We start from the raw sequence: 16,026 nt of genomic DNA on the forward strand, positions 1-16,026 counted from the left end.
ACAAAAGCAAGGACTAAAAACATAGCATATGCAGTTATATTTAAGGTACAGATTTTAGCACTACTTATATTTAGTACACCGTCCCTCATTTTGTATATTCATGAGGAATAAAAAAGTTTACATTGTTTTTTACAAACCCTACCATGCCAATAAATGTTGAGGACACTCACCTAAATATGGCTTTTAATAAAACACATCTTTCTTAAACTGGAATATAGGATTTCTGTGTGAGATATCCATGACCTTGATTTAACTTACTAATAAACTATATTTTATTTGCAAATGAAAATGCATTATACATGACATTGGGCAATGGGGTATTTGTAGTAATTACAGTTCAGTAAATCTATTTTAACATCATTTCACAATTAAACAAAAAAATCCTTACCAAAATTCCCAACAGATTTTCCTACCTCTGCCCCATAACATACAGATCTAGAAAATAAACAGGCCAACATAAAAACTCTGTCTTAAACATTGCTATTTGCCTTCTGTGAGCATTAAAGACTATTTGTCAGGTAAATGCCCTATTTTTAATCTCCAGTCTCAAATAAAAGCTGTCTATATCCCTTCAACTACATGTCATGTAGCTCTGTGTGCAGTGTGGCCACTTAGGTATAGGAGGGACAAAGTAGACATTAAAGAGCCCCTGAAAGAAAGGAGCTATTTTTCTACCTTTTCACATAATCATACATCCTGGTTAAAAATCTTTGCTTTTCTTTAGCAGACAAAATCAGGCAAAAAGTGAGCCCAAGAATGCTTTCATCTTCTTTGTGTATACCTCCTCATGGATACTTCTTTTGCCCCAGATCAGAAAAGTGTCACATGTAAAAAACATTAAATTTTACCTAAAACAAATTTCTTGGCAGAATATAATATATCAAATATTGTTAACAAATACATTTGGATTTTCAATGTTTTAAGGTTCTTTGGAATAGACAAAATCATTGAGGAAGAAACATCATCATATTTGTGTTGCATAGAAACTGTATAGAGGAATACACACACACACACAGACACACACATAGAAAACTGAAAATAACATTCACCTTTGGACGGCAGAAATGGAATACAAAGGTTTATATATCCTTGGGAAATACTTGAAATTTTTATTATGCACAATAATACTTTCAAAATGAAACATTTTTAAAAATACAGTCAAATAAATGAAATACAAATAAAATGAATAAAGCAAAAGGTAATCTGTATGATGATATTATAACCATATTTGTAAAGGTTACTGGATTTTCAAATTGTCAGTTGATAGACAAGTTTTTAAATCCCCATGTTCCATTTTAAATGATAATTTTATTCTGTTATTTTGATATTTGCTTATGTTCAACAAGCCAAACATACTGACCAGGTGGCATCCAAATTAACATGTGGTTATGGACAAAAAGTCATATGAGATATCATACAGGTCTTGCTTAAACTTTAATAAAATGATAAAATGACAAATGAACATGATGAGAAACCTAAACTATTACATGTATTATTGTCATTTGCAATATGTTTACTGTAGTTTCAGAGGAACTAATTATACTTCCATAACGTTTAGCTTCATTTCACTTTGTTGCATTTTGAAAGGCCACCAAATGTCAAGCTTTTGCAACTTGTTACATTTTGTCTTTCAAAATGAAATATAATTAAAAATTATTTTGGACTTAAAAATGCATCAAACATCAAACTTTTAGGACATATAGTTTTGTCCTTAAACTTTTTAGTAAAAAATTATTTTGTATCATAGGAGGGAATCACCAATACGTTTTTAAAATAATGACCTGTATTATCAAACTCCGAAAACACCTTTCCTCACTCATAATATTAAAACCATGAAAATATTTTCACTACAATGAATACTGTATTTTACATAATACTTCTAAATATTGGGAGATTTTGTGCCTGGTGTTAAATGTTTATTTTGTAATTGGAAAACAGTAGAGTTATCACCCTGAGAGTCCCTCTGGGCAGGACACTACATGAAGTCTCCCCTCAAAAGTCCTAGAACAAAGAATTTCTTAAACAAATCTACAACAACTGCAACCAACCCCAAATACTGTGGCTGCATCATAGTTTAAAAGAATTTATTAAGTGAAACTCACCTAATTTACTAAATATTCCATTCTGAATATAGCTAACCTATTGTCTATTGGATTGTATTTTAAATGCTATAACAGAGTGCCAAAATTAGAAGAAACCTCAAGCAACAACTTTTGTTAAAGTCAAAAACATTTCCAATTTTTCTGATAGTAAACTCAGCTTGTTCCTGAATTGTTCAGACTTGATAAATTTCAATTTCGACATCTCACTGGTGATAATAATGACAAGTGATGGAAAGGCAGAGATTGAGCAAGGCTCCTTTGAAGGATCTTCCCTTCATAGTGTTTGTATTTTCTAGCCAAATGTAAAAATGGCAAGCTCCTCCAAATACTTTCACTCACTTTTCCCTAATGTTCTAGAAGTTAGAGCCTACTGATGGTTAAGGTAAGTGCCTTTCCAGAAACATCTGGCCATTATCTAGGTTCTAGATGTGAGAGACGGAGTGAGGAAAGCAATATGTATTACATGTGCCAAAGTTATCACAGATCTTTCCAGATGTTTTCTCTGAGTGCAAAACCCATTCTCTCAAAATTCCTGGAGATCATATAATCTCTCTGAATTTTGAAATGAGAGATTTTCCACAATACTCAGATTTTTTAAAAATATTGCATGAAATTCTTTTTATTTCCCTGTACAGCATGTAAAACTGGTAGCTTACAATAAGAAATATTTCTCACAATAAAGTAATCCCTATCTTCTTTATAGACATTAATTTTGCATTACTTCAAGGTATGTTAGAAAATGAAAAGATGCAAGATCATCAGTATGTTGAAGGGTTAAATGAACTAATTTGTTTTAGATCAGTGATTTCTGTGCCAGGAGTGTGACCACAGGTTAAACAAAAGTGCCTGACTGCCTTTTCCTGAGAAATTCCCCATTCAGGGTTCAAGAGCAGTAAATTGCTTAGCGGTTCTCTGAGGAATCAGCTGGCATTCCTGTGTCTCTGCAAACTGGACAGCAGGTTCCTTTCACCAATTCAAGACTGAGACATGGAGCCGGAGGACAAGTCTCTACCATACAGGTGACCTGGCCACTCTGAAAGGCAACATTCAAAGATTATTCCCATTTTTCTTACAGTGGAATTACCTTTTAAAAGTTTCTTATAATATGTAATCTGATTGGCTGACTATCTCAATATAATAAAAATTATCCATGGTATGAGCTAATTTATACATGTAGTTCCTATTAATGCTTTATTTCTACATTTGCATCATGAAAAAGCAAGGCTGGAAGTACTGGCCTATAAAATGTTACCTCCCAAACCGGAGGGCTTGAGGTGTGGAGAGAGGCAGGAGTGATTGCTATCAGCTCTGTCCAAAAAACAAACTAAATAAAGACTGAGCTTTTCTCTTTTGGTGGGTATCATGATAAGTTTTTTTTAATATTTACCAAATGCTTTCAGGCAACTTTTGTAGTGAGCCTGACTGGAGAATAAGGAGATGAATTCAAGCCCCATTTCTGCCTCTATTTGTGTAATCTTGGGCAAAGCTCAGTAAACATCCTGAGTGTCAGCTCTCCCAGTTATTAGTGAAAATATGAAAAACCCACGTGGTATTTGGCAAGTGTTCATGAGATAGTGGCATATTTATATCAATAATCAGAAACCTCAAAATCTCACATCAATATCTTGACCTTAAAAATATGCCTAGAATCTGTTCACAAAAAAAGAACATTTTTCTCTCTTGAATTTTTCAGGTTTGTCTCAACTGGCAAGCTAGCAGAAGTAAAACAGGAGGAGGAAGATGGAAAAACTTCTAGCGACACATACCTTACACATACAGCTAATGCAGTCTTCTTTCATCCAGTGTTCATTGTCTTTTCTTCGAATCCCTTTATCATCTGTGCATCCCGCCTGCCTGAGGCGTGCCTCCAGCTTGTTTATCTAAAAAAGGAGATGAAGGAAAGGAATGTGGGAATTGAAATAGTACCAACAAAGCAGATAACTAACACAGTTTGATGAAATGCTCTATTCTGTAAGCAATCACCTAGAGGGCAAAAGAAACTTCAAAGCCAACATAATTTTTAACTTTTTTTTTACCCAAAACTTAATGAATCCAAGTCATCCAGTGTCTAAGCTAATAAATAGTTCCCTATATGTGACAAAATATTGAATATGGATCTACTATCTGAAACAGGTAAGTTTTAAAAGAATGGAATTAAAATCAAATGAGTAGATAAAAATCTTAAGAAATATTAACATTAATTCAACAAATCTATATTTTACTTAATCTTTGTACTTAGGTTTTTATAAACAGCATTCCCTAAACAAATGTTTATTAGACTTCAAAGATAAAGCAAACAATCCAAGGTCTCAAGGAGCTTAAGACTTAGTGGAATGACAGATCAATAAATCACAGTGTTAAGCCAATTAGATAATGACGGTATATCAGAAGCAAAAGAAGAGCAGAAGACAAGTTTCTCTTGGTTCTGCCTCAGGAAGTAAGGGAGGCCTCACATGGGAAAAAGCATTTGAACTGTAAGTGCACATAACAAAATCATTCAGAAAAACAAGCAGGGAAAAAGGCATTTCAGACAAAAGGGGAAAAGTTTGGCCAAAGCATGGGCACCACAAACAGGTCAGTATCTCAGGAACATAAACTGCTGTGGAGGGTAAAAGGCACAGGGGCAGTGTTGGTGGGAATCAAGGCAGCAAAGAAAATTAGGGACTTAACAGTCCTATAAATTCATTTAGATATTATAGTCTCTAGACAACGGGGAAAAATAGCAGTGATCACATAATGGCGATATGAAGACAGACTAGTGAAAACAAAGAAACTTCAAGAAGATCCACATGGGCTCAGCTGAGAAAGGAAGAAGTGAGAGTCAGGAAGAGCCATTGAGCAGGTAGAGGTGTTTGGTTGGATTGAGGGTAGGGGAGAAAGAAGAACCAAGATGACTGCAAAGTTCCACGTTTCATAAGGTGCATGAATGATGGTGACGTTCAGTAAGATATATTCTAGAGAATGCATTACAAAAGAGTAATGATCCATAGAGAAACTAAAGATACTGAATTGAGAGGAATTTTAGAAAGGATGAAAAAATGCAGTTTTACAAAAGAAAAGGCTAAGTCCAAGAGCACTGAATGACTTATGAAAGTTGCAGCTGCAATGCTATGGGCTGAACCATATCCCCTGAAAATCATATGTTGAGGCTCCAACCCCCAATACCTCAGAATGTGACTGTGTTTGGAGATAAAGTCCTTAAAGAAGTAATTAACTTAAATCCAGTGCGATTGTGTCTTTATGAGAAGTGGAGATTAGAGTCCAGACACAGTGGGAAGTCTGTGTGAAGACACAAACCAAGGAGAGAGACCTCAGGAGAAACCAACCCTGTCAACACCTTGATCCAGGAATCCCAGCTTCCAGAACTATGAGAAATTAATTTCTGTTGTAAAACCACCTAGCCTGTGGTATTTGTTATAGCTACGCTAGCAAATGAATACATGCATCATTAGGGCTAGATCCCATATTTTCAAAAGAAATTTCTAATGTATATCTAAAAATCATTATGCTTTTATCCTCTAGTGAATGTTCCTTTCAGATTCTCTGAACTCTGTTATTTGGTTGGAAATAATAAAACAATTTCAAACACTTGACCATGATTACTTGTATGTGACAGAAATTACTGTGCCCAAGAAAAATTTGGAGACATACAATAGACCAGACTGGATGCCTTAAAGACCATAAAAGCAATGATTTATTTTTAAATGGTTACTGAGCACCTGCTATTTGTCACCTAGTCCTAGGGGAGACTACAGTGATAAATACTCCTGGGTTTCTATTCTTAAGGGGTCTGCAATGTGGTAGGGAAGAGTGAATTTCTGCAAAAAATAAATATGATACAAGTCCAGATGTTGTGTGCTAAAAGAGTATATACACAATGAGATGGGATTTCAAGGAAAAATGGTTATTTTTATTTTTTTATTATGTTATGTTAATCACCATACATTACATCATTAGTTTTTGATGTAGTGTTCCATGATTCATTGTTTGCGTGTAACACCCAGTGCTCCATTCAGTACGTGCCCTCTTTAACATGGATTATTTTTAGAAAAATGGAGCAGGAAATGGAGTAATCAGGGAAGAATTTACAATTTAAGTGGTACTTGTGCTAGGTCTTGAATAAAGATAGCATTTGGTCATGGTAGTATTTGTAGTATATTTCAGCTGGAGGGAAAGTATGTGAAGGAAGTATATGAGGGGAGAGTGAACAATGAGTATGTAAGTTTGGCTAAAACAAGGGGCGCCTGGGTGGCTTAGTCGGGTAAGCGTCTGCCTTCAGCTTACATCATGATCCCAGGGTCCTGGGATTGAGCCTCACATTGGGCTTCCTGCTCAGCGGGGAGCCTGCTTCTCCCTCTCCAGCTCCCCCTGCTTGTGCTTTCTCTCTCTGTGACAAATAAAATCTTAAAAAAAAAAGAACATGAAACATGTGAAAAAGATTATTTAGAAATTAGATAAAAAGATGGGTTAGATAAGATAGGAATAAATCTAACCAAAGAGGAAAAGGATCTGTACTCAGAAAACTATAGAATCCTCATGAAAGAAACTGAGGAAGACACAAAGAAATAGAAAATGTTCCATGAAAGAAATTGAGGAAGACACAAAGAAATGGAAAAAGGTTCCATGCTCATGGATTGGAAGAAGAAATATTGTGAAGATGTCAATGCTACCTAGAGCAATCTACACATTTAATGCAATCCTTATCAAAATACCATCAACTTTTTTCAAAGAAATGAAACAATAATCCTAAAATTTGCATGGAACCAGAAAAGACCATGAATAGCCAGAGGAATGTTGAAAAAGAAAGCAAAGCTGGTGGCATCACAATTCTGGACTTCAAGCTCTACTACAAAGCTGTAATCATCAAGACAGTATGGTACTGGCACAAAATCAGATACTAGATCAATGGAACAGAATAGAGAGCCCAGAAATGGACCCTCAACTCTATGGTTAACTAATCTTTGACAAAGAGGAAAGAATGTCCAATGGAAAAAAGACAGTCTCTTCAAAAAATGATGTTGGGAAAATTGGACAGCCATATACAGAATGAAACTGGAAAATTTCCTTATACCACACACAAAAATAGACTCAAAATGGATGAAAGACCTAAATGTGAGACGGGAATCCATCAAAATCCTTGAAGAGAACACAGACAGCAACCTCTTCGACCTCAGCTGCAGCAACTTCTTCCTAGAAACATCCGCCAAAGGCAAGGGAAGCAAGGGCCAAAATGAATTATTGGGACTTCATCAAGATAAAAAGCTTTTGCACAGCAAAGGAAACAGTCAACAAAACCAAAAGACAACTGACAGAATGAAGAAGATATTTGCAAATGGCATATCAGATAAAGGGCTAGTACCCAAAATCTATAAAAAAACTTATCAAACTCAACACCCAAAGAACAAATTATCCAATCAAGAAATGGGCAGAAGACATGAACAGACATTTCTGCAAAGAAGACATCCAAATGTCCAACAGACATATGAAAAAGTGCTCCACATCACTTGACATCAGGGAAATCCAAATCAAAATCACAATGAGATTCTACCTCACACCAGTCAGAATGTCTAAAATTAACAAGTCAGTAAATGACAGATGTTGGCAAGGATGCAGAGAAAGGGGAACCCTCCTATGCTGTTGGTGGGAATGCAAGCTGGTGTAGCCACTCTGGAAAACAATATGGAGGTTCCTCAAAAAGTTGAAAATAGAGCTACCCTACAACCCAGCAATTGTACTACTGGGTATTTACCCCAAAGATAAAATTGTAGTGATCCAAAGGGGCACATATGCCCGAATGTTTATAGCAGCAATGTCCACAATAGCCAAACTATGGAAAGAGCCTAGATGTCCATCAACGGATGAAGGGATAAAGAAGATGTGGTATATATATACAATGGAATATTATGCAGCCATCAAAAATGAAATCTTGCCATTTGCAATGATGTGGATGGAAATAGAGGGTATTATGCTAAGCAAATAAGTCAGTCAGAGAAAGACAAGTATCATATGATCTCACTGATATGAGGAATTTGAGAAACAAGACAGAGGATCATAGGGGAAAGGAGGGAAAAATGAAACAAGATGAAACCAGAAAGGGAGACAAACCATAAAAGACTCTTAATCTCAGGAAACAAACTGAGGGTTGCTGGAGGAGAGGGGGTGGGAGGGATGGGGTATCTGGGTGATGGACACTGGGGAAGGTATATACTATGGTGAGAGCTGTGAATTCTGTAAGACTGATGAATCACAGACCTGTACCCCTGAAACAAATAATACATTATATATTAATAAAAAACTTTAAAAAATTAAATTAAATTAAATTAAAGCCTTAAAAAAAAAAAAGATGGGTTAGGACTACATTTTCCAGAGCCAAGAATACCCATGAACTTGGAATTCATTAAGGATACAATGTCTTGGTGTAAAAATAAATAAATGATAAATAATAAATAAATAAATAAATAAATAAATAAATAAATAAAAATTGTGTAAAATGTTTTACTACATTTGTGTTGAAGTAAGACAGTAGGATGGGCCTTTGGGGGTAATTTAGTATTACAATGCCTACTTGGGATGTGAACCATTGTTCCTTAATTTATTCATTACCCAATAGGATTCTTAAATATCCAATATATGCCAGGTAAACACTGCTGAACTAAAAGACTAAATCTCTGGCTTTTTCTAAGTAGTGATAATGGAGATCATGGTAGGATAAATTAAAAATTATGGTGGAGGCAGGAATGAGAGGGTTTTACAATGACTAGATGTGAACTGAGTTAGTCATTGCCTGAGCAGGGTCATGGGTGTGAAAGATGAAAATCATAAAATTCTGTAGAGATATTAGTGATTATGGCCTAGAAGACTAAAACAAACAAACAAACAAACAAAAAACACTTTTATTTCTAAAAATACTGAGATAATGTAAAACATTAGTGAAGTTGAATAAGTTCCAAAAATAAAAAAGAGTAGAGGCAATTCTAAGATATAGAAAAGATATTTAGGTGGTAACGTCTGTCCTCAAGGAGAAAAGTATAGAAAAGCAAACTAGACAAATGACAGCAGCACATCTATTGTAAACTTCTGGCACTTAGAGTAATAATATATTTTCAAATGACAAAGAAACTTTTTAAGGGAAATAGTCTGAGAACTATCTATGTACCATAAATGTAAGAGATAAAATGCATGATGAAATTTTGTCACGGAGTTAATCACAAAGTCTTGAGAATAAGAGGCACTTTGGTGGGGAGTCAGAGAACATGCTGGATAATAAGTTTCCTTTCTCTGTTTTCCCATGTAACTATTGCTAGTATACAGAAGTACAATTGATTTTTGTATGTTTATCTTGTGTATCTTCCATCCTGTGACGTTGTTGAACTTACTTATTAATTCTAAGAGTTGTTTAGTAGAGTCCTTGCAATTTTCTAAGAGATAACTGTATCATCTGAATATAGTTTTCTTTTTTCCTTTCCAATCTGAAAACATTTTCCTTTTCTTGCCCTATTGCATTAGGAAGAATTTTCAGCACTCTGTTTAATAAGAATGGTGAGAATGGACATCCTTACTTTATTGGCAATAGTAGGAGGAAAGAATTCAACCATTCACCATTTAGCCTATTAATACAGCAGGTTACATTAATTAATTGATTTTGGAGCATTAAACCAGCCTTGAATTCCTCAAGTAAACCCCATTTAATTATGTTATATAACTCTTTTTATGTATTGCTATATTCTCTTTGCTAATATTTTGTTAAAAGTTGTTACATCCATATTCATGAGGGATGTTGGTATGTGGTTTTCTTCTTTTGCACTGTTTTTATTTAGTTTTGGTATTAGGTTAATACTATCTTCAAAAATGAATTGAGAGACTATGGACTCAGAGAAACAAACTGCAGGTTCTAGAGGGGAGGGGTGGGGGATGGTTAGCCTGGTGATGGGTATTAAAGAGGGCACGTATTGAATGGAGCACTGGGTGTTATATGCAAACAATGAATCATGAAACACTACATCAAAAACTAATGATGTAATGTATGGTGATGAACATAACATAATAATAAAAAAAACTAATGATGTAATGTATGGTGATGAACATAACATAATAAAAAAAAGAGTGGGGGTCTAGAGTTTTGAGGGCCTGCTCCTTATTGGTGAATTTAAAACATAAGAGCAGAAATTTAAAATATAAAGAAAAGACAAGGTGCCCATGTGGTCTATTATAGAAATCCAACCAAGATGTTTATTTTTTTTTTAATCAAAGAATTCATAGTCCTTCTTTTTCCAAAAATATAGGTAATGAATAGCCCTATTTCTTACATAACTAAAGACATATTTCTGTATGCTATTTTTTTTCCTATTTCTCTCATTCATGCCCTTCAAAACAAAACAAAACAAATATGAAATCAAAGAAAACTCTGTGGGGAGAGGTGGCTTAGCTGTTTATCTGGTGGTGTAGTTGGCAATGTATTTATTCAAGGTAGCCTATGCCTCTTTGAAACTGATGCTTCAACAAAGCTTAAGTCAGGCACGTGCATTACAACAAACAAACAAAACACAGAAAACAAACAACTGTCAGGGCTTATATTCCAGCCCCTCTACCTCCCATGGAAACAGTAAATTCTCTCTCTAGTGAAAAGATTTTCAGAAAATCTACTCTTGAGAGCAGTCTTTACTGTGCATTATCTATGTGACACTGTGCAAGTGATTTCCCTACCTCTGTTAATAAAATGAAACAAAAAAAAAGTGAATTGAAAGTATTCTCTCCTCTCCTATTATGGGAAAATTTCTGTGAAATTTTCTTTAAATATTTGGTAGACTTCTGCACATTTGAAGCCATACGCACATGGGAGTTTGGGAGGAGATTTTTTTAAATTAATAATTCAATTTCCTTGGCAGCTTTAAAGCTATTCAAGTTATCTATTTTTATATTGGGTGAATCATGGTAGTTTGTGTTTTTCAAGGAGTTGATCTAAGTTGTCAAATTTAGGTGTGAAGATTTTCCTTCTTTCTTTTTGCCATGAGTTTATTTAGTTGTTACTTTTCCATGTTCTTGAGGTAGAAACTTAGATTATTGATTTGAAAGACATTCCCTCTTTTCTATTGTATTAGGGGCTATAAATCTCCCTCTCTGTGCTGCTTTATGCTAATTTATGCTTCATTTTCATTCAGTTCAATGTATTTTTTTATTCCCCTTGAGACTTCCTCTTTGACTCATCAACTCTTCAAAAGTACGTTGTTTCCTTTCCAAATATTTGGTCATTGTCATGTCTTTCTCTTATTTCTAGTTTTGTTGTGTTGGGTTCAGAAAGCATGCTCTGCATAACTTGAATTCTTTTAAATTTATTAAGGTTTCTGTTATGACCCAGAATAAAGTCTATCTTGGTACTAGAAGTAGGCACTTGAATCGAGGGAGTGTTCTGTTATTGTTAGATTGAGTGTGCTATAAAAATGTCAGTTAGATCCTATTGTTTGTAGTCATTTTTGCATTCTTCTAAATCTTGCTGACTTTTTTTTTAGATATTTTCTGTACTGTTGAGATGGGGATGTTGAAGTTTTGACTAAATAGTTTTGACTATTTCGCTTTTCAGTTTTATTAGTTTTTGCTTCATATATTTCAAATATTTTGCAGTTCTCTTGGTTAGTGCATGTATATATAAGATTTGCCTTCTTTGTGGTTGGTTCTTTTATCATTGTGTAATTGTCTTGGTAATCCTTCCCCTGAAATCTATTTTATCCAAAATTAACTTAGCCACTTTTGCTTTATTTTAATTAATTTTTGTATAATATATATTTTTCCACCATTTCAATTTCAACCTTCCTATATTGTTATATTTGAAGTCAGTTTCTTGTAGACAGCATAAAATATAGGTTATGCTTTTTTAAACAGTTTGTTTAATATCTGTCTTTTAATTGGTATATTTAGAACATTTACATTTAATATGATTAGATATGTTAGAGCTTAAATATACAATTTATTCTTTGTTTACCATTTGTTCTTTCTGTTTTTCACTTTTCTGTGTTCTATTTCTTGATTTCCTGATGGCTGCTTTAAAATCCCTGTCACATAATTGTAATATCTCTGTCACTTTAGTGTTGGAATCCACTGTCTTTTTTTTTTTACTCCATTTCAGATTTTCCTGGTTCTTGGCATAATGAATAATTTTCTATTTAAATAAGGACATGTTGAGTGTTATGGTGTGAGAATTTGGATGTTATTAAGCCTTCTGTTGTAGGTGTTTTCCTCTGAAACTGCTCTAACAGAAGGAGGGCACCACACTGTTGCTGCCATGTGGAAGTAGGAGTCTGTGTCCCCCACTTGGCCTCTGTCGATGCCCAAGGAAGTTCTCTTCATTAATCCTATATGGAGTTGAAAGTCCTGGCTCCCTGTTGGGCCTCCACTTATATTTTCTTAGCTGGGAGACGTAAGTACATTCTTTACTGCTCTGCACATGGCCTCCACTGACCATGGGGTGGTGAGGGGAAAGGGTGATCTCATTACCAGTGGGAAGTAGTGGAAGTCCTAACTCTCCACTGGGCCTCTTCTGACACCACCCCAGTGGGAAAGGAGAGTGGTGCTCCATTATTGTTGGGTCAGAGTGGAAGTCAAAACTCCCCACAGGGTCTCTACTGCTTTTGACTGTAATCACTTAAAAGAGATGAAAATCCTGGTTTCCTGCTTGGCCTTTTCTGACAATAGCCTCATGGGGGGAGTTATGATGCCTAATTAAAGGCTGGAGTGGGTAGAAGTCTGGGCTCCTCATTCAGGGCTTGCTAGCATTGGTGGCAGTGGGGCCAAAGTTTTGTCTATGTTGTTTGGCTGGGGAAGGATGGTTATTGTCTAAAAGTTTTCTCTATCACTAGGCTGTCTGTTTCCTAGTCTTTTGCCTAGAGAGAGTAAGGTTTCATTCAGCCTTTTTTCCCTCTCTACCTGATGTCATTTCAGAGTTGCCAAGTGAGCTACTCAGCTCCAAACTGGGTTGCATGAGGAAAAAACAAAAATACCTAAAACCACGAAACAAAAACACGTTGTTCCTTGGGACCCAAGGTCACTTCTTTCTTCTCTTCACCATTCTGAGTCTTCTTATGTTTGTTTATATATGATGTTTAAGGTTTTTAGTTGTACATTGCAAGGAATAGGCAAAAGCACATCTACTCTATTTTCCCAGAAGTAATTTATCATATACAGTTATGTAAAATTTTGACTTAAATGACTCCAAAATTATTGTTCTATATAATTTATTAACTTGCTCTGCAAAGTTAATAACTTAACCAAAAGCTTAGCCACACCATATCGCTGTTTAATCATAGCAGACAATATTGATAACAATATTGTCATTCTTGAGCTGCCTACTAGTAGGATCCTTACTTTCATAGTTCCTTTCATGTGTTGAGTGGTGACTCCCAAAATTTTGTAACTCAATGCCTTAATCCCCAGTACCTCACAATGTGATATTATTTGGAAATAGGGGCATCGCAGATGTGATTAGTTAAGATGAAGTTATGCCAGAGTAGGTTGGGCTCCTATTCTTCTATGAATGGTAGCCTCATAAAAAGGGTAAAATTTAGACACAATATCTAACACCTAAAGGAAACTTAGAGATCCAATCATAAAAGTAAATGACCTAAGAACTTAAAATTTTTGCAAAATTCATCCAGAGAGAAAGTATGTCCCTTAAAAAGTAGTATTCCATTTTATAGAAATATACTAAAAGTTATTTTGAGTCTAAAATTTACTAATTACAGTGTATTGAAATTCCCAAGTATTTACTGAAATATTTGACTGAATTTAGAACCAGGTCTATTAAGTAGCAATTATTCCTAAAGCCCACTCAATTTTGTGTCCAAAGTTTCCCACTCTGGAAGTGGCTTGTGATAGATTGCATTGTTCTGTTCACAAAAGTCAATGGTCCTCTATAGTGGGCCTTTCTCCATGGACCCCTCTGTGGTCACTCTCTCTGGGAGTAGTATAGCTCTCTCCCAGTGACATCAGGTTTGACTCTATAACTCACCCTGGCCAATGACACATGAGCAGAGCTAATGTGAGTCATATTAAAGAAGTTTTAAACACCAGTCCCAACATTGTTTTTTTTCTTCTACCACAAGAAAAGTATTTTCCAGACAGGGGTGCTCCTTTAGTTTGGGTCTGGAAATTTAAAATCTATGAAGCAGAGACATAGTTGAGTCCCAAAGAGCAGGAAACATTCATCAAGATCTATGACATCCTGGACCATAATGCAACCTTAAACAAATAGAAAAGAATAGATATACAAAGTGCACTTTTAGATTACTGTGGAATTAAACTAAAAGTCAATAACAGAAACATCTGGGAATTGGGAAACACAATTCAAATTATCCATGTATCAAAGAAAGAGAAATAGAAAAGAAATGCATACTTTTAAATAAATGAAAATGAAGATATAATATCAAAATTTGGCAAGTGCAATAGAAGAATGTTTAAAGAAAAATTCATGGAATTAAATCCATATATTGTAAATGAAGAAAGATAGGAAATCAGTATTGGAAATTCGTGTGTTTCTCTCTTTTTTATCCTGGTTAGTGTCACTAGGGATTTATGAAATTTATTGTTTTTTTTAAAAATCAGCTTTTGTTTTCATTGAGGTTTCTTATTGCTTTTCTATATTCAATTTTATTGATTTCTGTTCTAAACATTTGATGTCCTTTCTTTGTCATATTTTAGGTTTAATTTTGTTGCTATAATTGTCCTAGTTTCAAATGAACTAATTCTAGTTTCTAGAAAAACTCTAATTTCTAGAGAAATAAGAGAAAATTAAGCCCAAAGCATAGGGAAAAAAGGACATGAAATTTATAACAGAAAACTATAAAACTGAATACTGGGAAACAATAGAAAATGAAAACAAACAAAAGCTAATTATTTAAAAATATCAATAATATTCATAAATCTCTAGTGAAACTAACCAAGAAAACATAGAAAACACACAAACTGCCAACATCATAAATAAAATCAGCACTACTAATCCTATGAACGTTAGAAGGACAAAAAATACTATAAACAACTCTAGGCCCAGAGATTTCATGACTTAGATGGAAGGAATCAATTCCTTTAAAGACACAAATTATCAAAACTCACATAAGAAACAGACATCCTGAACAGCCTATATCTATTAAAAAATTAAATCAGTAATTTAAAAACCTTCCAAAAAAGAAAGCACAAGGCACAGATGGATTCACTGGTGATTTACACTTAGAGAAAAAGTAAAAGCAAGACTCTACAACCTCTTCCAGAAAATAGAAGCAAATAGAACACTTAAAGCCAAAACCAGGTTAAGAAATTATGAGGGAAAAAAAGAAATTATGAAAAATACTTCTGAACAATACCTCTCATACATGTAGATGTAGATAGTAGCAGATTTAATCTAACAATGTATAACAACAATTACATACCATAACCCAGTGTGATTTATTCTTGGTATACAAGGCTTGTTTAACAGCCAAAATCAATTAGTGGAATCTATGATATCAACAGGCTAAAAAACAAATCATATGTTCATGATATCGATAAAAAAAAGATCTGACAAAATCCAACACTCACCCATGATAACAATTCTCAGTAACTAGTAATAGAGAATTTCCACAAGTTGATAAAAAAAATCTACAAAAATCATCTATAGCTAACATATTTAATGATGAGAGGCACAGTGCTTTCCCTATAAGATTGGGAACTTTCCTTTCTCAGTCTTCTTCGAAATTTTAGTCCTAGCTAATGCTAGAAGACAATAAAAAATAAATAAATGGTACATAGATGGACAGTAAGGTACAAAATTCCTTTATTCACAGATGACAAAATTGTCTATGTTGAAAACCCCAAAGAATCTATAAAACTGTCATTTAAATGTTTCAGTATATTTACAAAGTTGTACAATCATCATCACAATCGAATTTTGGAACATTGCATC

The 16,026-nt window shown here is 34.4% G+C and overlaps 1 protein-coding gene across 2 annotated transcripts in view; it reads right to left on the minus strand.

Annotated features, from left to right (window-relative positions):
- Positions 1-874: 874 nt before the first annotated feature.
- Positions 875-16,026, minus strand: part of PXDNL (peroxidasin like) — a 481,521-nt gene continuing 466,369 nt past the window's right edge. The window contains exons 22-23 of one of the 2 annotated variants that reach the window (XM_027581093.2): positions 3,869-3,982; positions 875-3,135 (exon numbers count right to left, since the gene is read on the minus strand). In XM_027581093.2, the coding sequence (XP_027436894.1) occupies positions 3,004-3,135; positions 3,869-3,982 (246 nt within the window). In that variant the 3' untranslated portion in view covers positions 875-3,003. The remainder of the gene's footprint in view (positions 3,136-3,868; positions 3,983-16,026) is intronic. The other variant, XR_003517612.2, reaches the window with a different exon arrangement.

The sequence above is a fragment of the Zalophus californianus genome, chromosome 4 (genome assembly GCF_009762305.2).
Source record: "Zalophus californianus isolate mZalCal1 chromosome 4, mZalCal1.pri.v2, whole genome shotgun sequence".
NCBI classification, from domain to species: domain Eukaryota; kingdom Metazoa; phylum Chordata; class Mammalia; order Carnivora; family Otariidae; genus Zalophus; species Zalophus californianus.